This window comes from Myzus persicae, unplaced genomic scaffold (assembly GCF_001856785.1).
Source record: "Myzus persicae strain clone G006 unplaced genomic scaffold, MPER_G0061.0, whole genome shotgun sequence".
Taxonomy (NCBI): domain Eukaryota; kingdom Metazoa; phylum Arthropoda; class Insecta; order Hemiptera; family Aphididae; genus Myzus; species Myzus persicae.
Genome location: NW_019104335.1, coordinates 43,342 through 68,395, shown reverse-complemented (window position 1 = coordinate 68,395; position 25,054 = coordinate 43,342). Strand labels below are relative to the sequence as shown.

The following is a 25,054-nucleotide window of genomic DNA, read 5'->3' as shown; positions in this document are numbered from 1 at the left end:
CCAAAACGAAATTACACATTTTTCACAGTCTCGTTCCCACGGCTCGGCGGCAGAGGTGTGACAATGATATTATACTATTATAGGTGTCGTGTTGTTGTATTATATATTACGGTGTTATTGTGAAAAAAAAATCCAAAATGAAGACGTTACTCCGTGTAATAATCGAGCCATCGTCGCGCGCATATTAGGTACGGCTGTATAGGTATTATTATTACTATTATCTTCGCGCCCCGCCCGCCGGACTCCGCGGTGGTGGTTATCAAACATTGCCCGCGTCGTTATATATACCTATATTTTATTGTGTATCTTTTATATTATATTATATTATTTATATATATATCACTCCGCCATCGTATAATAGATCGCGTACTACCTGATATATATATTGTATGTATTTGTTTCGTACCCACGGTTTATAATCCAATAAATAATAGCGTGATTATTATATTATTATTATATCACATGACACGTGTATAAAATAAAAAAAATATGTAATCATCATTGTTGTGTTTTGACAGGTATGTTGACAGTTCCCATTGCCGAGGTGACGTGGCCCATGATATTGGTCCTGGTGTCGTTGCTGTCCGCCGCCATCGGCGCCCTCTTCATGGTCGTCTTCCTACACCTAAAACTGTGAGTTTCCGTCTACTGGTTTATAGTTTATACCTGCCTATTATTATTATTATTATTATAATACTTGTTTTTTTTTATTTTGTCGGGTTTTTATTTGATTTTTGTCAACGAGCGTTCCTCGTATTGTTTCCTCCCCATACCCTGCACCACCCTTACCACCATCGTATTATGCTATCACGTCGTATCCAGGCATAATATATTATTATGATGACTGACGACGTGTACGATCATAATATGATGGTGTGTAAAACGGATGGTTTACGAGCAGACTTTTATTTTTTTACGACGGTGTCAGCGTTTTATAAATATTATCGCCGAGCTAAAATATACATCGATAATAATAACGATTTTGTAATATTATTATGTGCGTGTACATAATATTACATGTAGGTAGGTACCTATATACGAAAAGCGAGATTGATAAAATACAACCGCTCGGTGACAATAATAATCATTACAAGCCTTTTTACGATCGAATATATATAGGTACGCACACGCATTATATTATAATATATAATACGCACGCGCGGCTGCAACACTAAGTATAATATATATGAGTGTACAGTGTACACGCGTTTAATGTATACGTATGAAATTATAAATGATAAACATAAAATATATAAGCGAAATTTTATTTCTCGATATCGCCGCAGTGTGTCTCGTGTACCACTATACGGTATAATAATAATAATAATAATAATAATAATAATAATAATAATATATATTGCAGGTACTTACCTACAACGCGCGCGCGCGCACACACACACACACACACACACACACACACGTCGTCGGGTTTATGTATACGTCGAGCACCTATATTATGTCGTGCGATTATATTGTGCATATATATATACATATGCGATACTTGCCCACACGCGACACTGCACGCAGCACACGTACCTAGTATACCTACCCGTGTACTGTAACGCGTATGTATAATACGGTATTGTAAGACGTCAGTGCGCGCTAATGCGACTTCGCCCACACGCGTAATGCTGGTACACTCCAAGGCGCACACATACGAGCGCTCTCGGTCGTATAATAAACGAAGCACCCCGCACGTCATGATAATATAATACGTACCGTGTGCTTTAGCGGACTTTACACGACGTACGCGGCTCACACGCATGTGCATGGGTAGGTAGTATCTATATAATATTATGTGTATGTAGAATATATTGTGCGGCTCGGCGTGTTCGCGTATATAATTACACGACGCGCAACATCGTTTTCGAACGCGCGCGCGAGCCCGGGACGTCCGCGCCGCTGCTGATACTTTTACACGTACCTGTACGCGCCCGGTCGATTAGCACTCGTAAACTTGTCGCTCCCGGTCTGGGGTATGGTGATAATAGTAATAATAATAATAATATCATGTCAAACCATCGTAATTACGACTCAGGCGGAGAACCGTTTAGTTTTTTTTTCCTGATTTAAACGAAATAAAAATATTTCGCCGGACTTCACCCGAAAACAGTGGTCGCGGCGTACCTGCTATACAATATATATTTGATAGTACCTATATATATACGTGTTCCTAAACATAATAATAATATACACATATTATACGATCGCCGTCGTACTAGAGGCACAAACACACACACACACGCGCGCGTGCGTAAAACACCGCGTCGTCGACGTTTATAACAGGTGGCAGGTCCGTTTTTATTAAGTATTATTATATTTTTTATTTCGTATATTATATTATAGATACGGAGAGGTACGCCCACAGTTCACTCGAGGGCTTTATAATAATAATCGTTATATTATTATATATTACATTACAGGTACGCTCGCGCATTTCGTACCCGATCCGCACTTAAATAATAATAATAATAATAGTAATAGTATAATAATAATATATGTATATAGTGGTATGGCGCGTTTGTTGTAATTATCCCGACCGAAAAACGAGATTATGATATTATATTATTATATAGGTACATATACATTCCTATAACGAACCCATCGATTTTTAACTATTCGATTCCCGCTGCAGCAACGCAATCTGCTATATTCGGCTATTCGTATACATTATAATATACACATCTATAATATATTATAATAGTAATAATAATGAGCAATATATTATACGTGGTTATTATATTATCAGATTTGACTTGGTAATTTGACTTGGTACCGTAAAATATACATATACATGTCAGGTATATGTTAGTATGGTATATACATTTTTTTCGTTTATATACGCACGCGTACATAATATTATAATACTATACTAAATATATATATTTACTGATACACTGTACAGGGGTGAAATCCGACGAAATCCGTGATGCACAACTATTCGGTTTTACATAATAATTTATGTAGCTTATGTAAGACGAAATCATTTATAACATTTGATGAATTCGCATGCGAATGTGTTTTCGAGCTATTGATTTATTTATTTATTTATTTATTTATTTATTTTTATACATACATTTATTTATGAGAAGTTTTATATCAGCAATTCTCAGCTTAGTAGGAGTCACTAAAAATTTCTTAGGTTCGCCAATACATAGATTCCCAAATATTTTGTACAGTAAGTTGTTTGTATAATTATTATCACAGGATAATAATTTTTGATATGGACGATATAGGTAAACGTATAATTTATATTGAAAATTTGAGGAAAATATGTACTTCTAAGTAGAAGTAGATTTAAAGATAACTGATTTTCTTTATCGGTATTCCCTCGGATGAACAGGCGTTACTTAGGGTCTTACTTGAGGCGAAGTAAATTGTATGCGTGTATCTATATCATTATAAATTTTGAGTAGTGTTCAACGATCAAACTTAGTCGTAAATTGCTATGATCAAAAAAAACATCTTTGACTCATTTTTTCCACCACTTCAACATTACATAATTCATCTTTTGCAGTTTTTAACGATCCAGATTCATTTGTTACCGAAAGTGAATCAAAATACCATCACTTAAAAAGGTAACCACAATATTTTTAATTGCATTGAAAGTTACGTTGAATATGGGCTTACTTATTTTATTTACGTGAATACCTTATAGATTTACCTCAATGTATTATATTCAGTGATACCTAGGTATCGTTTAGACCTATTGCATCTGTAAGACATATATAGGTAATAAACTTTTGCGTCATCATAACTGCCTCTATAAAACAAATGACGTTCATACAAAAAAATTTAAAGATTTTGTTTTAAGAAAATTTCACGAGCTTAAAAAAATTATCAATTCTTTTGTTGCTGAGGATAAAATTTACTTAATATGTTCATACTTGGCAGGTAGGACTGTTTGCTAATCAAAAAAATCATATGCAATCGACGAGAAATAGTTCAAACATTGTATTTTATATATTTGTAACTAGTTGTTCGGTAATGAACATGCGTAACTAAAATAAAACATATACCCATCATGTCCAATGATACTATATGGCAGATAAGAATACTATGAAGGCCGATGCTATTTATACTGGTATTTATATAAGTATCAATACTTATTCAAAAATCTACATTTTAATATTTAATGGAATTCAAATCGATGAATCTACAGATATTATACATTTATATTATAGCTGATGTAGATATTGATTTGAATGACATAAATGTAGAATTTGTATGCTGTTTAAATTCACTAACATTTTCTACATCTTTGGAGCCATTTTAGTTTACTTTGACAACAATGATTAAACTTTTTTAAATGAATTAAAGTACATATGTACACGGACTATTGCACTGATGGCACTACTACCATGACGTTAAAGTAATGGTCTTGCAAGATGAATCATACGAGTATATATTCTCATGACTATAAAAGAATATACTTTCAACTCATTGTTTCATTCATCTGGAGTAATTGGTAGTTAAAGATATGGGTGAAAATGTTTGCGATGTTTTAAATGTATACTTTATGCATACAATAAAAAACTTTATTTGAGCCATTGCAGCAAATAGACGTATTTCTTAAGTTTTGCGTAGGTAACAAAATGAGTTCAGGTCACAGAAGTTTGCTTCTATTCTTATACACACGTCTATAGCAATACTGTAGACGCCTTCATGGTTCATTTTAACTCCAAATTACTAATAATAACTTTACCACGAATTCACCGTGCTATCAAAAATCATTCTCAATTACAATATACAATTTTTATTTTTATTTTTAAATAGATTCGTACCTACGCACAGTACTAACATTATGGTAGATGGTTATATAATGGGGAAAAGTCTTAACTCGTACATTTTACCTTAAAGCCAAATTTCAAAAACAAAATCACTTCTTGGCTCTTGGTGATTATTTTAAACATAGTATTATATTATAATGGTTAGAAAAGTTAGCTTATATTTCAGTTTTTTTTCTATTTTCATCGACGTTAATTTGAGTATGCAATAGGATCATATTTTAATATATACTATTCTTTTACCCATATTTTTACAAGAAAAAATAAAAAAGAAGCATTTCTTGTAGGAGAATAGCGGTATAAAATGTTATCTAGTTGGGTATATTTTGGGGTCAGATGTAAGACATTGTGGATTATATACAATATACCTCATATATTAAATTATATAAATTTCAACGAATAAACATTAAACATAATTAACGTTATAAATTGGTTTTTCCAATCATTTTTAGTGCTTTTTTATTATTGGGGGTTTGATGATTTTCTTTAGTGTTTTATAGGGTTAAAAATTCTAACTCTGCATATTATGTATCATATTGGTGATTCACATTGCGTGACGAAGATAATGACAAACTATACCGAAAGTATAATATGACTCATCATAAAGAAATCAAACCAAAAATTGAAATAGTCGAGATAGTCTTAAAAGAGAATATAGGTATATGTATACAATCGCTGATTATAATTTACTTACGTTGATGTAAAAGAACGGGTGGAAACTTGTTGGAGCGATGTATAAAATATAACGCCGGCGATGGAAAGAAAAGTTCAAAAACCTCTTTAGTATATACATGTATATTATATATATATAGTGTATGAGAGAAAAGCCCACGCGCCTATAGTAGCGGCGGCCCTCGAGGAAAAACGATGTTAGAAATGTTAATAGCGTTTTTAACAACATTGCAGCAAACCATTAACGATAAAATTTATTCGTACGTACATCCTATAACTTATAAAGGATAGAACTGCAAAACTATGTTTATCTAAAGGCCAATATATATATATATATATATAGTTCGTACCTACACGTTAGGGTGCACTTACCTATATACTTACAAAACGTCAATCCCGACAAACAACAGTTGAACAGTCTGTCGATCTGTGTAGGTATATTAATACATAACTATCGGTCCTTATAAAATGTATACAAACAATTTTGAAAACCATTAGCGCGCATGAGAATTAAAAACAACCTATATACGAGAGAAACGCGGTGGAGAAAAATATCTTATATAAAATCCAAAACGAAGGTCATAAAAAAATACCGACTTCATGGGTGGTTGAGAAAAAAAAAACCAAGGTTTATCGCGAAAAAAATCCTTCGCATTGTTGTGCCAAATGGCATATGTGCACGTCAGATATAAAACTCATGTATATCAAGTCTCTTCGTAGTTAATGCCTCATTGGCTGAGTGAACAATATTTTTAAGTCCAAACACGTGGAATTATAATATGTAAATATATTTCCGTTTTATTAAACATTTCAAAACAACAAAATGTTAATTCGTGTAATACGTTGTGGCTGAAGCAGAAATGCCTAAAGTCTCGGGACCGTTCGCAAAAATAAATTTAATAAATTAAAACAAATAATATAATTTTGTAATAACAGTCCGTTTGATATCATTTAATATACCATTCAATACACAACGTCATAACCCATAAACTAATATTTACTGATGTCTGGTTTAATAGCTCCTTAAATCTTTTAACGTTCGCAGCATAAACATAAAATATATAGTATAGTGTAATACAAGTGATCCGTGATGTAGCAGGGATGCATTACATTTTAATTAGCCGTTAAATCTTTCTGCAGCTCGCAACACATGAGCATTTGAAATGTTATCTACACACTGCTAAAATGATTTGAAAACAACGATTTGTTTGTATTTACATTTTATACGATATGCCTATGATTTCCAATTTACGTAGATGTGAATCGACGAGTGCAGATTGACCTAATATAATTTAAATGGAAAACCATATTATTTTCTGTCGTTTGAAAAATAAAATAATTCATGACATTTATAAAATCAAGATGTTATTCTTTTTTCATTTTGAGTTCATATTTGCTATAATAATTATTTCCATTTTTTATCATGACGGTAAATTCTTTGGGTTTTTAAATACCGCAAAACAACAACTTTTAGACTACACAATTATGAACCACGCAGTTCGCCAGTTCGGACTACATAAAAAAAGTCATGTTGTCATGCCCCGCAGAAATGCACATATATTATAGTTACCTATATGTATAGCTGATAGTTGTCTGTCGCACTCTGCAATGTTTTTTTTTTACTCTCCCGGCGTGCGTTATATCATTTTAATATACCAGCGCAAGATTATGTTTTTAACGTTTATCAAATTTTATGGAGGTAAAACGTCAACTCTACCGCCCAGGCATTAATTAAACTCTACCAGACGTCTCGTAAAAAAATATACGCGTGCGCGTATTAGAGGATTTAGTACATAAAACTTTTGCAGTAAAAATAAAATCTCGCGCGTTTTACGCTTATCGCGAGCTCTGCAAACATATTTTTAACAATTCACCGCGATTACTCGTGGAGTAGCGCGATGTTCGCGCCGTACATTGCCCCGCTGCAGTTGTTTCGAATAAAAATGTCACAAGACGTCCGTTGTACATATAAAAGCAGTATTATAACTTATATTATGGTCGCTTGCAGACTTGGCTAATTATTTCTTTTTGTGAAACACTGAAACATTGTAATAAAAACACCAACGTGCACCGAAGGCGGGACGTGGTCGTGGCTCACATGGTGTATATACATAATACAACCCGGCGAAAAAGTTCGTTTCGGGCTAACGGATTTGGAGAAATTTTTTATTAAACCGGTCGGAAACGTCAAAGGCGGGGAATATGACTTCCCGAAAAAATCTCGACTCGACCGGACGAAATTATAATAAAAGCGATTGCTGGAGCCTGCAGGACGCGTTTAGTAATGATAATAATTGCACGGCGACTGATGACGAACGGTAATGTTTTTATAATGATGCGGGATCGTCGTCGGCGTTTTACTGAACGAATGCATATATTATTATAATGTATGGCAGAAATGGGTTTTTAAAAGACTGGCGCACAGACCAGATATATTAAATCATTCGTCGAGATCTAAACACAGTGCACACTACACGCACACACACACATACGACCAATTAAAACGACGTTAACCCATCGGGTTAGGACATAATAAATCCGTCATCCAATGATCTATACCATTATAATATTCGTGTATACAATAATATATTTTACTATAGTATTATACAGAATAGAGACGACGATTGCGATGCATCCTCCTCCGTGCACTGCTTCAGCGGTATACCAATAATAATGTATCATAACATACAATTATATTTTTAATAATTAATAATATATTAAAACCGACACGTTAAATACGCGATTGCGATCGTAGATCTGAGATCCTTCTCCCACGCAAAATAAGAATGCTCATAATCGAGTGTCTGTTGATCGTATAATTTGACAATAAACGTATAACATAATATTAATATTATCGCGTCTAGTGCGATCTTCTCGAAAAAACTTGGTATAGATGACTTTAAAATAATACAATATTTTTTATTTTGTTTTGTTTCAGACGACTTTCCGGACGCACAGCACCATCTCGGCCAGGTGAGTTAGATGCATTATTAGGTGTATAAGTGTATAACATGTTTAATATAATATAAAATATGCCACTATAATATATAATATATTTATGTCGTCGCCAACTCGTTTGTATACGTAGGTTACTCACACGTGCTCGCCCGTTCGAATATCCTTTGAAATTTGTTTTGCGTTTTATTCTACCAGTTTATTTTTTCTTAACCTGTTTACTTATTATCGTACCTGCACTTAATAAACTGTTTACAACAGCGGTATTGAAGTTATTCGACTAAAAACGAACTGAATAATATAATATAATGATATATGATTATTAATAAGAAAATTAAAATAACACCCCTTTTTATAGGTAGGTTACAGCTGAATATTAACGAACCTTTCCGAGATTACAAATTATTATATACTATTATATTTATAATTATTTTTAATTAATACAAACGTTTAGAAACTTTAAAAACGAGTCCTTTGATGTGACATGAGCTGGGGTGGAAATTATGTTGGAGAAAAATTTGAGTCTTTTTCAAGGAAATCGCGTGGGACATACCTATTTGATTATAAAGCAAAAAAATGCTATCTTTTTGTATTTGACGTTTCTAGCCGGGTCTCAGCGACAGCATGGTGAATAGAGATACCTTTATATAATATAGTTTTTCAATTTTCTCTCCGAGTTAAATAATACTGTACAATATACTTTGAGAGTTCGCGCGGTAGGTAAATATTTATTTTATAATATCAGTACATAGCACTAAAATGTTCCAGGGCACAACTACCACATTGAAAAGTCATTATAAGTAGCTTATAAATCCCGAATAAATAAAAATGTTTATAACCGAACGCGGTTGGTTCATCGTGTTGGATGTTTTAATTAGAAGTTATAACACGGTCGACACGGTATTATATCCTTTGAACGCCGGTCGCCGCGATGCCGCCCGCCGTTCGAGGAAAACGTGGGGTTGTCTTATATATTTTTTTTTCCCAGAATATATGCACTCGATGGGAGGGAACATCTGGTGGAATTATGGTTTTTATTATTGACTCTGCGTTTTTTCTTTAATTTACTCCATCTGCGAGGTAAAAATTCCATGACGTGTGTGTAGTGTATACGGCAGTGCGTTATGCATATAATATAGTGTGTTTGTATAACCTCAGCCTGCACATATAAGCTCGCAAACAAAATAATAATAACGACTCGAGTGCGCATAACACACTCTGTCTGTGTAATAATTCTCAGAAAATCGTGTTCACCACGAAATGCTAAATTCCGTCGGTAAGCGTCGGCACCTATCGCATTTTCGTATTTATATAACATATGACATAATGAGTGTCGGACGTCGGTGGTAAAACGCCATTAGGCACCAAAGGGTTGGTGTTTATATAGCCATATATAGGTAGGCACCACCTATAATGAAGTATAAAAATAAATACAATATATAATAATAATATTATATTATACACAGGTAGAAACTTAAATTTATTTTATATTCAGCGAACTCGAACAAACTGCAGAGTACGATTATATTGGCTATAAAACAACTAATAACAACAACAACAACAACGACGACGACGAAAACGAGGAAACTAATACATTTATATTGTACGCGATCGTCAAATTTTAACTAACCCAAACAAGGTTTTATGTAGTACCTACATTTTTACGATTTCCAGCTTTAATAATATATATTATGTAAAAAAACTATTGTGTTAGCGTGTGATGTTATGCAACGCGAGCGCTGGCGAGTGGAAACAAAATAAAAAAACACGTTTGGGATCAACACGCCATCGCGCGTTATAATAACACATCGTGTTGCGGGGGTAAATAGGGAGAAAAAAAATTATCAGAATTATTTCGTTTACATTTCGTGTGTATTATATTATGTACATTATCGCGGTATGAACGCACATGTACCCACTGTACAATCCTACACAATATAATAATAAATATTAAATAACGATAGGTATACCCGTGTACGAGTATATATTATATATTATTGTATACGTTGCGGTATAATTTATATTCCGTTCGGCGGCGGCGGCGGCGGCGGCGGACGCATAAAACTTTTGTCCGGTGCGTATATTAAAGGTATATTCTCGTATATAACATTACGCTCCTCCTCGTAATATATTATAATATCTGTTCTCCGCGCCGATAGGTTGTGTGAGAAAATTTTGAAGAATTGAACTCGCGTCGCGCACACTATATTATAATATATTTATCGCCGCATATATACTATCCATGTGTCCGAGTTGTGCGTTTACGGATATATCATATACATAATATTACGTATTATTATACATATGTATGATCTATCGCTGCGAGTTAAATATCACGCACGTCATTTAACATACTTATATATATATATATATATTTATAATATTATACATATATAGGTACGCTCGGAACGCGCTCGCACATTATAATAATATTATCATTATCATATATAATATATATGATATTATGTATAACGAGGTCGCGTGATGATATATTTTAATACGTACAGGGCAGAGTCGGTGGCGACAACTGCACAGAAATGCGTACACCCGGTGAAAATGTATAATAATAATAATAATAATAATAATAATATATAGTTATCTATATGCACCAGCTCGGCGCACAAACGTCGTGTCGTAGGTATAAGTATATAAATATAATATACTGGTACATCGCAGTATTATAGGGATATATATATAGACAATGTGCAGCAGCAGTTGTGGAAACGAGCATCATATAATATATTATATATATATTATATGGATACGAGTGTGTAGGTATATATATGAGTATATATATAGGTATCCCAAACACATTTTTTATTTAGTCCGCTGACAGAACAATACCAACTCGAGTATAAATTAATACGTTAGCTAGCTGCTGCGCGTATCGCCGCGATGGAGAGATAATAATGGACAGTATATATTCTCTGCGTACACTCGGTCCGTTTCCTTTTTTTCGCTTATTCTAAATTTATGTTCTCAATCGGATGTCAGACGGACGTTTCCAAGGCGCACTGCTGCCGCTGCCGCTATTTAATATACCTACGTTTTTCCCTTTAACAATTCAGACGACAGTCTTTCCGTCCGCTTACACATATTATATGTATATGGATACCTATAATACACCTGTATAATAATATATACTAACTTATGTTGCATGCATTGTTATAACACACACTCTACACATACAGAGCGATTCATTTATCACCAAACTGTCATTTTCTTAGTTATCTAATGGATTTTTGAAAACATTTCTTTGCATAATTTGAAGTCGTTACAACGCTGTAAAAAAAAATATATTTCTTGTTTTTTTTTTCGTTATCATATTAAAAGTTTTTTTTGCTGTTTTAAACTAAAAAATAAATACATTTTAAATTTCCGATGTTCCAAATCTGAATATTGTCAATGTATGAAAAATTAAAACTAAATTACGAACCTGCAATAGTCAATAAATTATAACTTACTTATAGAAGTATTTTAATGTTAGATAAGAAAAAACATTTTTTTCAAAAACAGATTACAGAGAAAAAGACTGTTTAGTTAGTGTTAACTGTTGAAAGAATCACCTTGTATATATTATTATAATTTATAACCGTTCGTTTGGATAACAATATCACGAAAACAATTTCCGTTTCCCTACATATTGCTGTGCATGGTATAATATGATATTACAACGTCTACATTATTATACGTGTGTAAAATATTGCGGTCGTAAACTTTTGGTCGTCTAATATTAATATATATTTCAAAATTACCGTGTGTGTATTAAACTGAAGCCAAAAAACTCGGGATTTATACGATCAAAATTTGGAACGCTAACAACTTTTCACGGTATATAAACTATATAATATCGACATGATTTTTGTACAACACTGTAGCTAGTATTGATATATTATAATATATATAGTATGTCTGTAACTCACAGCCAGTACAATGTACCTAGTTTATATAATGATATTTGTGACAATTTACAGAGTACTGTCATCTATATACAGGCTACGACTGTCGTATATTATAACGGCTATTACGGCTTGAGTACTGAACAATAACTTTTAACTAAAATAATATCATGTACTTTCTCGAAAATATATTAATAACATAAAAAGCTTTTTCATTAACTTTTCGACGAATAATTTATGTAAAACGCACCCCAGTACATTATCTTATTTTTTTCATGTTCGCACATTTTAATATGGGTAATGCAAATGTTTTCTTATAATATAGTCATTTACTCTACAGATTTAAAAGTTTTTTTTTCAACGTTTATAGTAGATACCTATATAATATTATACTAATAATGTCAACGGATAATATGCCTAACGAAAGTGTTATGGTATTGACATTAATTAATTCGTTGTTAATATATTATTTATATATGTATATTATTTAACACTGTTATTTCATTAAATAATTAATTATAACTGAGTATAAATCATTTTTTTTTCTGTTTCGGAAATATTTTAATTTACACCTCATTAAATATTACGATCGTAAAAGAAAAGTAATTTTGTGTGTAACTTACAACTCACGTTAAATATAAAACGTGTTTTGATGGGAATAATATAATCATTCTGTTTTAAATGAATTAACTGCTGCAGTCTATAAACATATCGGGTTTATTATTTAAGTACCTACCTAAAGATTATTTAAATATTGGTTCTTTTCCAATATTAAATGTTTGTACGTTAATTTGTTGATTGCTGTCTAAAATATGTATTCAGTAGGTATTCATATTTATTCGTTTTATTTATTTGTACAGTTATACCATGTATATCAATGTGAACATTGTTTTTTGAAAAAAAATACTCCAAATTCAACTCCGTAGTATAAAATATATATTATTTTAATACAATATACTTTTTACAGTAGCAAATAAATGACGCACGCTCGGCCGGCTCTGTATCCTACCTCCGTCATATTATTATATTATAATATAATAATATTATTTATGTAAGCGTATTTCTGCAGTACGTGTGATGTGCATCTAAAACGGAGAGGATTTAAAAAAAATGAATACTTCATAAATATAAAACGATATCATAATGTTATACGAATATAATACCTAGTATGGCTGTACATGACGTTGCACCAGTACTCACTACTCACCTTTACCTATGTGCATCGTTTATGCGTACATTGTTTACACATATATTGTATTATAGTGTGCTGTAAAAGGAAAAATACGAACATATAAACATCACAGTAAAAACGAAATAAACATAATCGTAAAACAAGACTCGTAACGTATTTTCGTTAAACAAAATACAATATAATAAAATGTTAATTTGCAGGTTTTCGGGGCTGCGCAAGTAATGCACGTGGCGTGGGGGCGGGGGTGACCCCGTATGAATAATTTCGTAGGTATAGTGCATAATAGGTGGTGGAGCGCGTGACTAATCGCGTTTCTTACTGATTTTTGAAAAATGTTGGAATTTATAATATAATACTTTATGATAATATTATATATTTTTCGAATACAATAGAACTATTATTAATATATGTACCTCTGGTACCTAATAATAATTATGAATGATGAAGTTTTTTGAGTTACTTTTTTCTAATCTGTATAAAAAAATACGTTTAATGGAACCGAAACGAGTTGATGAGTGGACTAATACAATTTTTTTATCTTTTATTTCTGTTATAAATGCGCATTTTTGAGCCTTGCGGGAACACTATGTTATAGCTTATTATGTGCATATATTAATATAATATATGAATTGTTTTGCCTGTTATCCAATATTAATATCAATTGTTCACTGTACATCCATAGTAATTATACGTTGTTATTTTTTTGTATGCGCAGAATGTTTGGTGTCGTTCGATCCGCCCACGGACCGGGTGCATCACCATCACCACCATCAGCAGTTGCACCACCACCAGCGACAGATCGCCCAGATAGCGGCGGGGGACCACCACCACTTGAACCACTTGAACCACATGAACCATCTGAACAACCTGAACAACCGTCGCGCCGGCCCGATCGTCCGGCGATCCGGTGGCCCGGACGGCACGTCGTCCATCAAGCACACCGGACCCGGACGGCCGTCGGGTGGCGGTGGAGTTCGTAACGGCGTCGGCGGTGGTGGTGGTGGGGGCGGGGGAGTCGTTGGGAGCCTCATCGGGGGCAGGATCGGCGGGGGTGACGACGGTGGTGTCGGCGGCGGCGGCGTTGGGCATCAGCTGTCCGTGAACCCGGGCGATTGGTTCCGGTGGTTCCGGCGGAAACGAGGCGCCGTGCTGCCGCCGGACGCCGTGCCGTCCAATCAGAACGCCGTCCGCGCCAACCATTACACGGTCGAAGAAGCGGCCGCCGCCATACCAGTGGTGGTGTACGCGTCCGTTATCGGTGGAGGTCAGGATGACGGTCCACACAACATGTCACCGCCACCGCTGTCCCTGTCGTCGGCCGCCGACGACGTGCTGTACACCGAACTGGACCGGGTTCCGACGCCTGCTTACCACAACGCCGGTTACGCGTTCGACCAGCACAGCAGCGCCTACTACTCGGACATGTACGAGCCAATCGACCCCTATCACAATCATCACCACCATCAGCGGCAGAATTCGCTGCCGTCCGACTACGTCTGATATTACGCCCGGCACGCGCCGCCCGCGAATCGCCGCCGCCGTCGCAGCCGACGACGCCGATCGCACGCCGCCGCACTGCCGGTCTCGGTTCCAACGGTCTCTCGCGTGTACCGTGAAATATTAAAATAGGTGAGTGTTGTTGTTTTGTGCAATAGATTATTATACGTCATATTATAAGGGTTTGGCCAGGTATGTAGACAACTAGACAAGCAGTGTTGGGGAAGTTACAATTTGTTGTAATTAATATTTAAATTATAAATTACCATTAAAAATTGTAATCAAATTATTTTCAAGTAACTTTTTTCTTTGTTTGATCAAGTTACGTTGTTTTTCAGTCAAGAAAAGTGAATTATAAAAGTTGCTTTTTATTTTTAAAAATATTAGGGCAGTTTAATAGTTATATTATAATTTTTCCAATGCATTATTTATATAAGTAATGAGTTATGACTATCAACAATATGGAATTGTATAAAATCTTTATTTAAGAAATATCAAGTATAGAAATAATTTGCTTTTTTCTTACTTTTTAAATTAATTTAGAATAACGATGCATTCTTCAAATTATAACCTAAAAAAAAAAACTCTACAATATAATTTTGTCGCAATTACAAAAATGCAGACGTAAGAAAATCGTACAGTTTATACATATTACCTATAGTTACAAATATTGTTAATTAATTTTTAAAATATATTAAATAAAAATAAAGTGCCTACCCAAAGAGTAATTCAGTTATTTTGCTACAAAAAAAGTAACTTAAATTACTTATAAATAACTTAAAATAATATTTAATTATAAATTATATCATCAAATGTATTAAAAAGTAATTTCGTTACTGTAACATACTATAACATGCAACTCATTAGTTATTCCACAACACTGTTGGTACCGCATGTATTTATTATTGGATAGAGCATCATTTATTACATATACCGGGTGTATCTTAAATGCTATTGTACTCGGGTTTTTCTAAAATAATTATGGATCGATGAAATAGGATTTCAAAAAACCAAAAAGGCATATTTCTTTATATTTTAAACACATTTTTTTCAATCATTTCAAAATTATTGAATTCTGTTGTACCAATACCAACATCAACTTTTTTTTGCAAACGATAACAACTTTATTTCTTAATGGATTCTGATAAAGATTCTTTTCTGAGAATGTTGATCGTCAAATCATTTACTTTAGTTCTCTAGCTTATGGATTATTGTATTCTAAATTTTAGTAAATGCATTAATACTTTAAATTTAAATAATTGGTATAAATTGAATGTGCAAGAGCTGAATACTTTTTTCTTTCAATTATCTTTTTATACACTGAAATCGGTAATCTTATGAGACGTTCCTAAACATTTTTTGGGATAAATGTCCACAAAATTGTAGGTAAATAAAGTTGATTTCGCTATTAGTACAATTGCGTGTTCAACAATTTTGAACTTGTTATAGCAAAATTGCTCGTTAAAAATAAAAAACCCGTATTTTTTGTCTTTTGAAATCCTATTTCATCGATCCATAATCGTTAAAAAAAACCCGCGTACAGTGACATAAAATACATTCGGTACCTATAGATATGTGAAAAGTAGATCATGTGCTCCCTCGAAGACGGTAACCTCCATTCGTATACTCATGGTATAATACAGGTACCATATAACATATAATATATAAACTATATAGGTTGGGCTAGGTAGGTACCTATACGAAATAATACTTGTACAGAGATTACCTGCTATATGGTTTATTTTTTTTTTACCTTAGGAAGTTTTAAATTAAAAAAAAATTCATAATCGTTTAGGTCGCGGGCTGCGACGCGTTATCCCTTCCACGCATCTCGGTCATAAACATCTATTTTTTTTTCTGTATAAATATCGTTATCTGAGTTTGGAAAAAACAAACACTCGGGGGGCAAACGGAAATGTTCGACCTACGACTTTTTTCCCCCCATAATATATATATATATATAACATATAAAAATTGAAAAAAAACTCGACACAATATTAAAATATTTTGCTCGCCCTTACATGCGTTATTATTATTTACACTGAATATACATCGACTGACGCGGGCGACGATGACAGAATTGATAGCGTATGTGTATGTACATTCGAGGTGTATCTACATAATATAATCTACATATTATATACACAATACACATATAAAGTTCATACGTGGTTTTCTGTTTGAAAAGATTAATCGGGATAAACATTGGCGTTATATACAGCCTGAGTATGAGTGGTATAGATAACGACTGCAATTGATATACCTACCTACTAAAATATGTATTGCCTTGGCGGTTGATATGTATATTTATGTATAAAAAAGACGAAAAAACTTAAGACATTTTATTTTCCACTTATATGCGTGCGTGGTACTTCCAGTTATTCGATTGTCGTGCGGGTGTACATAATCATATAAGTGTATTATAATAATATGCTGGACGCTGGTATACAAAAAGTTCTTAAGATAAATAGAATAATATTTGACTCCTTACCAATCTACCAAAATTATCTGATTGCTATATAATTAATATAATATGCGATAAACATTTTTTAGGATAGTAATAGGTGTCGGGGACTGGCACAATATATTTATTAAGATTTAATGACAAAGTGAATTTTGTGTAGGAGTTGGATGGGTTATATTTTAGAACGTGATTTACAAAATGGCCAAAAATATTATGTTGTTAAATCTTTCACCTTAATTTCTCTATTAAGAATTTTTTTATTTTATTATTTCTCAAAAGCTGCAGAAAAAGTGAAACAATTTAAATTATTTTTTTAAATATTGCCATTTATATAACAATAAATGCATGAAAAAAAATCGCTGCATTGTTACTCAAAACTGCCTCCAATTAATGCTTTTAAATTAATTTCGGATACTGAATCTTTACTTTGTATAACAACTTCTATAAAATTATTCATTTAGTTCTATACATAATTATAATTTTAAAACGATACTGGTGAATTAACTACCTATATTTTATTAACGCTTTTGTCTTTAAGTTATACACATACGATTAGAAGAGTATATTGTTGCTTTAAATAAATATTCTATACCTTATCGCTTTACATTAATACTAATTTACATTTAAAACAGTATTTATATACTCTCTATACGCGACTTATTCAATTGATACCGTCAATTGAGTTTCGTGTCAGTATATTTGAAATTTAAACTTTATACTTCGGCTTGAATAACATATAACTCAAAATAAGAAATTAAATTCCACATTGTGTAATGGTTATTGAAGTGATGCCTCTATATTCAACACAAACGTTTTTGTATAAAATATTTTTATAGGTATTGATATTTAAAAATATTTATGTATAGTAGTTAAATTGCAGTTTGACTTTGTCCGTAGTTATTAAATAATAAATGATAACTTTATCGATTATAGATGTTTGAATTATAAAATTACAATAAATAAGTTATTATGATTACGTTTTAGACGATATTAGTTTGTGAAAAATATAACTATTTTTATGGAATACCATACCACCTACCAGTTATGTGTTATTTGGAAATAGAAATGTAAAATACATTTGTCTATATAATCATAAAGTTTAATTTTTTACGAAAGCAACATATTATATTCAAAAAAAAATCTTGAATTCCGATCCTAACGTATACCAAAAATATGACAGAGTAAAAATATATATTATGTACCCCGTGGTGTATTTCTAAGAAAAATATAGCTAAAAACACATAATAGATGTCGCAAAACCCAATAACACAAATTGCGTATCGATTGGGGGAAAAAATAAAAGTTATCTACGTGTTTTGGTGACAAAGTCGAATCGAAAAGAAAAGAAAAGGCTCGTAATAAAGATATGTATACACTATACATGTTCTGTTGCAATTTTGCAGCGATTCAGTTTAAACTTATATATAAGGTAGGTTCTCATATTAAATTTTTTTTGTGTACTTTTCAATATTTTTTAACGTGTTATAACCATATTTTTCAACCTATTATATTATGACTCCTGGTAGTTTGTGAAATGTTATATTTGTATATCGTTTATCCGTATGATATGATTCAAATAATAAGATACCCTTTTGTATAATTATTAATTACCCACATAATATTTTATTTCTGTTGAGCAATGTTGAATTTTGCAATGATGCATACAAAAAAATTAAATTATAAAAATGGAAATAAATAAAAATGATATTACTAAAAAGAGGTTGAGGATTAAAATATTATGTTTATTGGACTCTACCCCTCAAATATTCCCTTTGACACGTCCTGTTAGAATAACAGTTGGCCGGAGTAATATGATATTAATTTAAACTGTATCAAGTACTACTTGCAGCAGCACACACGTGATACTCACACATATATATAATAAATAATAATTATTGTCGAGAGTTTTGGACGCTTTTCGTTGACCCGCATGTTACCTAAGCCCATTTTTCAATTGAACGCCATCCAAAATATTGTAAGTATATTATATTATTACAGAGTGTTATTAACGGTGTAAATTAATAGAAAAAAGAACGCCTGCGTGAGGGTCGTCGAAGCCTGCAGCACACGTTAGCTGTTAGCATTGCTCGCGGGGTTTTATCTCAATTTGATTTTTTAAGGAAATAGAATGCATTCACGTGACTATCGTATTACAAACGGGTCATCGAACACCCTATAATTGAACCGAGCAATATGTGTGGGTGCATGTACGATTCGATGTGAAATCATCGTACTTTTATAGTTGAAATTGATTTTGGTACACTCATACAGAATACCTAAACACAATTATATATTATAACGAACTATACGCAGACTTTAATCAGGCTGTAATCGTACTTTTCTTTTAACTTTTAAGTAAGACTTCAACATCATTGCTGATTAGCCTACATTTGTACAACACGGAGAGAAAAAGAAAACAGGTTGAGAAAATTAAAATGAAATATATAGACATATTTACAATTTATTATTTTAATTTTGGCATGGAAGAACTTATATATTGCCTCTATGTTTTCTTCCTCGAACGCTAGTCGGAGAACAGTTATATTGGAGAAGATTTTCCGTGCTTCAACGTATTTTGAACATCTGGTGCGACGATGTGACCGATGGAAAGGTTTTCCTTGTATACGTCACATCATACTGGGGCAGGTTCTTTGGAGAAAAGGAAGGAGTATGTGAGATGAGTGTGGCCTATTCTAGCTCAAGTTATAATGTTTAGAATGATTTTTTGATAGAAGGCTTAATATTAATTCTAATCGTATTTTTTATTTGGTATTATACGTGTATTTTAAGTGTATAATTGTTGTCTTGTTGAGTATATGGTACGCGATGGTCAAGTATTAAAGAGGAAAAAGATGCTGGTATAATGTTAGTTAGTGGTGATGGCGATGAGCAGTATTAACTATTAAGTAGTATTGTTAATTGTCATACTAAACAGCGTATAAATATGAATGTTTTATCCAGGGATGCTTTAAAAACCGATATCTACTGACTCATATTCTAGTATGTAAGTTAATTACTTTGGTAGAAACTTGACCAAGAACAATTATTATTGAATTAACGTCTTGTGTCTATACTGTTTATTACACTCAAAAATCTACGAGACTAAATTAATTAGCTGTTAAATATAAGTATAATACTAGGGCTTTAAAGTTTAATTTTTGTACGCATATAGGTACATTATTATTCATTTCAAAAATGTTTAAGCATATAATAATATAAATCTGTATTTAAAAAAATATCTATAGTAATTTAGTATCTATAGCAATTACAGATAGTAGTATTCGTAACTTTGTCGCCATAATTTTTTCAATCGCTTGTTTTTAAGGGTTATAAACGCTTCACCGACATTACAGTGCTCAATTTCATCGTATAAATATCGATGTATCATTATATTATACTTTATTAGGTATTTTTTGTTTTATAGTCGAAAAGGTGAAACGCCCCCGATTGTATTACACCGATTATTATATGTATTATACATAGATCTCGCGCGCGAAAAGTTAAAGAGTGCGTCAGAAAAAAAATTTTAAAAAAAATGGAAATTAACATAACATTATACTTTAATACCTAATAGCTATATATGTATACTTTTCACGCCCGACGGATACGTGTGGGAACAGTCGCCGGCCGGCCGTTTGTACACTCTGCAGTATGCTCACACACAGTCGGCTGTATATATCGCGTTTCGTCTGCGCTTGTACATCACATTCGAGAGATTAATTACCCGAAATTATTCACCTAGTCACACGACTGACGTGAAATTTTATTTATTTTTTAATTAAAAAAAAAAATAAAACGCTAGACACTGCGGGTTGCCTCGTATAGAACAAAACATATTAATTTTCCACCGCGTTATATATTATACACGCATAATATGCTTATCGGAAAGATACCATATGCGAGGAAAATATGTAAATTTCCTGGCAATATTTCGTCGGATATAGTATATGATATATACACTCGCGCCAGACAAGCCGCGCCGCTATGTATTTATATATGTATTACTGCCGAGTTGGTCGTGTATATATCACAATATACATATTGTATAACAATATTATGTACCTATACATTATTAAGTTATAAGCTCACGCATAGGCGTGCGTAGATTTTGTTCGCAGGGTATGCAGCTGAAAAAATGTGCCCCCCTCCCCAGATATAAATGTCCCTAAATTTAATTTGGATGACATTGTATTATAAACTTATGATTAGTGATTACTACTTAATATTAGGAAAAAAAATAGGTTTTTAATCTCTTTTTGAATAAAAGGAATTTTTTTTTTTTGTTTATTTAAATGAAAATTTACGTTATACATAATTGTTATTATTCAAGTCTGTAAAACCTTATATTTTTTAAACCCATATTTCCTTAAATTATCGAAAACCGCCCAAAATGAATTTAAAACAAGTCCATACTCCGTGTCAATATCGCATTACCATTTTATAACTTATAATCAATAACCAGTAACCAGTCTAAATTATGAACAGAATTTGTTCATGTGCCTCCAGTGTCTAGCCGCAGGGTATGCAAGCGCATACCCTGCATACCCCGTGCGCACGCCTATGAGCTCACGGCATTAGCCAGAGTGAAAAAAAAGTATATAATTTTATACCATTTCCCCAAAACAATGGTCACGATTAATGAAACATAAAGATCGTTCATTAGATTATAAGTAAATAGGTAATATAAAGGGCTGCAAATTAAGAATACGACACTAAACAAAATAATATGCATATTGTCTGTTGATCAGCTGAGACTTTTAACATTTTCCAGGAAAATACCTTAAATTATGATTTGTGAAGGGCTATGACTATACCTTTACGGAAATTGGCCGGATCTTTATTGGAAGAGAATTGCATTTGTCTTAAAATTTGTAATCAAAATCATAACTTGTGTAACCCTCTTCCATATTTAAAGACCAGAGTGATATTTCTTAAATAACTAGACTAGGAAAACTGCGTTTTAGAGTATTTTTATTACTAGATACTTATACTCAAATTACAAAAATAATATATTTTTTACCAACCACCGTTTTTAAACTCGATAAAACTAAATTTCAAAACCAAAAAGTATGGCCGTATATAAAATATCTTCTCTTGTGGGACTTGTCCTAAAGAGAGATAACAGGACAACAGGAAAAATAGCTTAAAAAGGCAGTAAAGTACTTTGCAGCTCATTCGACCTTTTTCATAATACGACTGCGCGTGTTTCGGTGGAACCATATAGGTACATAGAACGTGTATTTATTTATTTTTTAGAGTGAAATATATTATGTACTTACGTTTACGCGTAAATACGCTACGATGTTGTCAGTTTAAGCTTTTTTTCCTGTTATTTTGCCGAGTAGTTTTTTTCACAACTATGGATATTCGGGGCGATGTGAACCGAAGGCGTTGTGGCATCGAAAAAATATTTACCACCAGGATTATAACTTACGCGAAATGCATTCTTGTTTTTAATGCGTATTTAACGAGCTTAATCGTTGTATACACACGCGATACTATCTGATAACACAGCAGCATAGGGAATAGAAAAATCAAAGGTTTCCGCGCGTTGTACCTTACAAGACACGCGCAATCGTAGGTAATCTCTAAAAAGTATACGGTAATTAAAGTATGGTAACACTCGCAAATCGTATATTACACCCAAAAAAAGGACAGTATAATACATATTTTGTACGGCACGTCCGGTCCCTGTATAATCAGATGTAAAATAAAATTAAGGTTACAAGAAAATATATCGTCTGGATGTGTGGTATACTATGTGCTAACAGTTGTAATAACATGGTAGGCATAGAAAAACAAATGCACGACGCGCACGCATAAGCACGATTACACGAATCGACGATTCGGCAATATTTACGTATACCTAGTACCTGGTTATAACCTACCTGTAATAAATGAACGAAATAAATCCAAACGGACGTTTGGCAACTCTGTGTCCTAATAGTAAAATATGTTTTTGTGTTGTTCATAATATAATTAGTGAGTCCGTAATTAACGTCGGTATATATTTATTTTTTTCAGAACTAGTCGCTGTACGCTGCGGCTCGTCTGCCGAAAATGCTGTTCTGCGGTCCTGCACCACGACGATGCACTAATGCACTTGGGCTATGCGACATCATCGTGCCCGCGATGACATGCTGATTTCGTCGCAGATCGATCGATTGCGGCCACCGTTCTAATATTATAATTTATAATATTAATCATCGTGCCAACGACTGACATCCACTCATTTCGATCGATGACGGTCAGATGACGCACAGCGACCTATTACCAAAAACTACCACTATACATACATCGGCCGGCGAATATATAATAATATTATCACGTTAGCGAAAGTCACATCATGTCGGACGTTAAGATGATTATTATCATTGTCATCATCATTATTATTATTATTGTTTAGTGCAAACCTAAAGTTATTATTTTTCTTTTTAATCTTACGTTTAAGTGTAATTATAGACTTTTTTTGCATAAGTGTTTTAATTAGTTGTTGATTGTTTATATATACCTACATAATACTTCCAGTGATAATAATTAAGTGTATATAGTACCTATATATTATGTAATTTATAATATTATTATTGTTTAATAACGAACACAGTGTAGCGCCCGCGACTTAAATTCTAATAACATAATGTGTATATAATGATACGTTTGCGTTCAACTCTCACCGAAACGACGATCTTTAATGTATAATATTACAATGTATAAAATATAATATATCGTCGTACGCGCATAATTAGTCACGAATGTTATTTTTTTACTTGCATATATTTATTAAAAAATAATATGTGTATAGATTATGTACAAAAATGCAATATGGTTAGTCTTTATTTTATCTCAGCTATGTATACTTGTATCTTACAGTATCTCTGTCTTACGCTCTAATCTTTTCCCCCTCCTCTCACTCTCACACGGTCACTCTCTCTATCACTCTTTCTCTATTTTTTTTTCTCTCTCTCATTCTCTCATATTATCTTGTTTTCACGATTTTATATACTATTAAAAATGTTATTTTATAAATCACATAGTATTTGTGTAAACTGCAGAAAAATATAACAAAATATATTATAATACTATGCTCTTTCGCTGCAGAAATTTAAAAAAAAAGTATTTTGAATTTTATCGTCTGTCAGCGTTTACCTACAGTGACTAAGACCTTTTAATTATAAAACAGTAACTAATGCGTATATTATCGTTTGCAAAAGAAATCGTCTGTTGCAGTAGGTTTTATTTTCAAGCAGGAGAGCTTGAAATTGGTTTTTGATAGATTCTAAATTTTTATTTGAATCTATAAACTATGAATTTTAAACATCTTAAAGCCTCATAATAATACTCAAACGATAAAATTATCACAATTATTGAACCGAAAATTGATTAGAGTGGTAAATCCTATGATAAAATTCACAATCCACCTCAAGTCAGTTCGTGTTTCACCGATTAGCCAGTAGTACATTAAATTATTACAAGTGCAGTTGTATATGTTGCAGTCACGGAAATAGCGGCGTAGAGACGTTGCATCGCACATAATTTTCGTGTTTAAATATAGTGTTTCTGGGCTTTCCATAGGTACAAAGAACAATTT

At 32.8% G+C, this 25,054-nt stretch overlaps 1 protein-coding gene across 1 annotated transcript; it reads left to right on the top strand.

Moving 5' to 3' along the window:
* The first annotated feature begins 514 nt into the window (after window positions 1–514).
* On the top strand, window positions 515–24,545 carry LOC111041290 (POU domain, class 4, transcription factor 2-like). The gene is made up of 4 exons (XM_022325518.1): window positions 515–633; window positions 8,398–8,432; window positions 14,221–15,134; window positions 23,491–24,545. The coding sequence occupies exons 1-3, from the start codon at window positions 521–523 to the stop codon at window positions 15,003–15,005; spliced, it is 933 nt and encodes a 310-aa protein (XP_022181210.1). The 5' UTR covers window positions 515–520; the 3' UTR covers window positions 15,006–15,134; window positions 23,491–24,545.
* Window positions 24,546–25,054: the final 509 nt, after the last annotated feature.

Bases quoted from the DNA above. Each gene is read 5' to 3' on its own strand.
- LOC111041290 (XM_022325518.1), top strand. From the start codon at position 521: ATGTTGACAGTTCCCATTGCCGAGGTGACGTGGCCCATGATATTGGTC. The intron at 634-8,397 runs GTGAGTTTCCGT...GTTTTGTTTCAG, and splicing joins GTCTTCCTACACCTAAAACT to ACGACTTTCCGGACGCACAG. The intron at 8,433-14,220 runs GTGAGTTAGATG...TTGTATGCGCAG, and splicing joins CACAGCACCATCTCGGCCAG to AATGTTTGGTGTCGTTCGAT.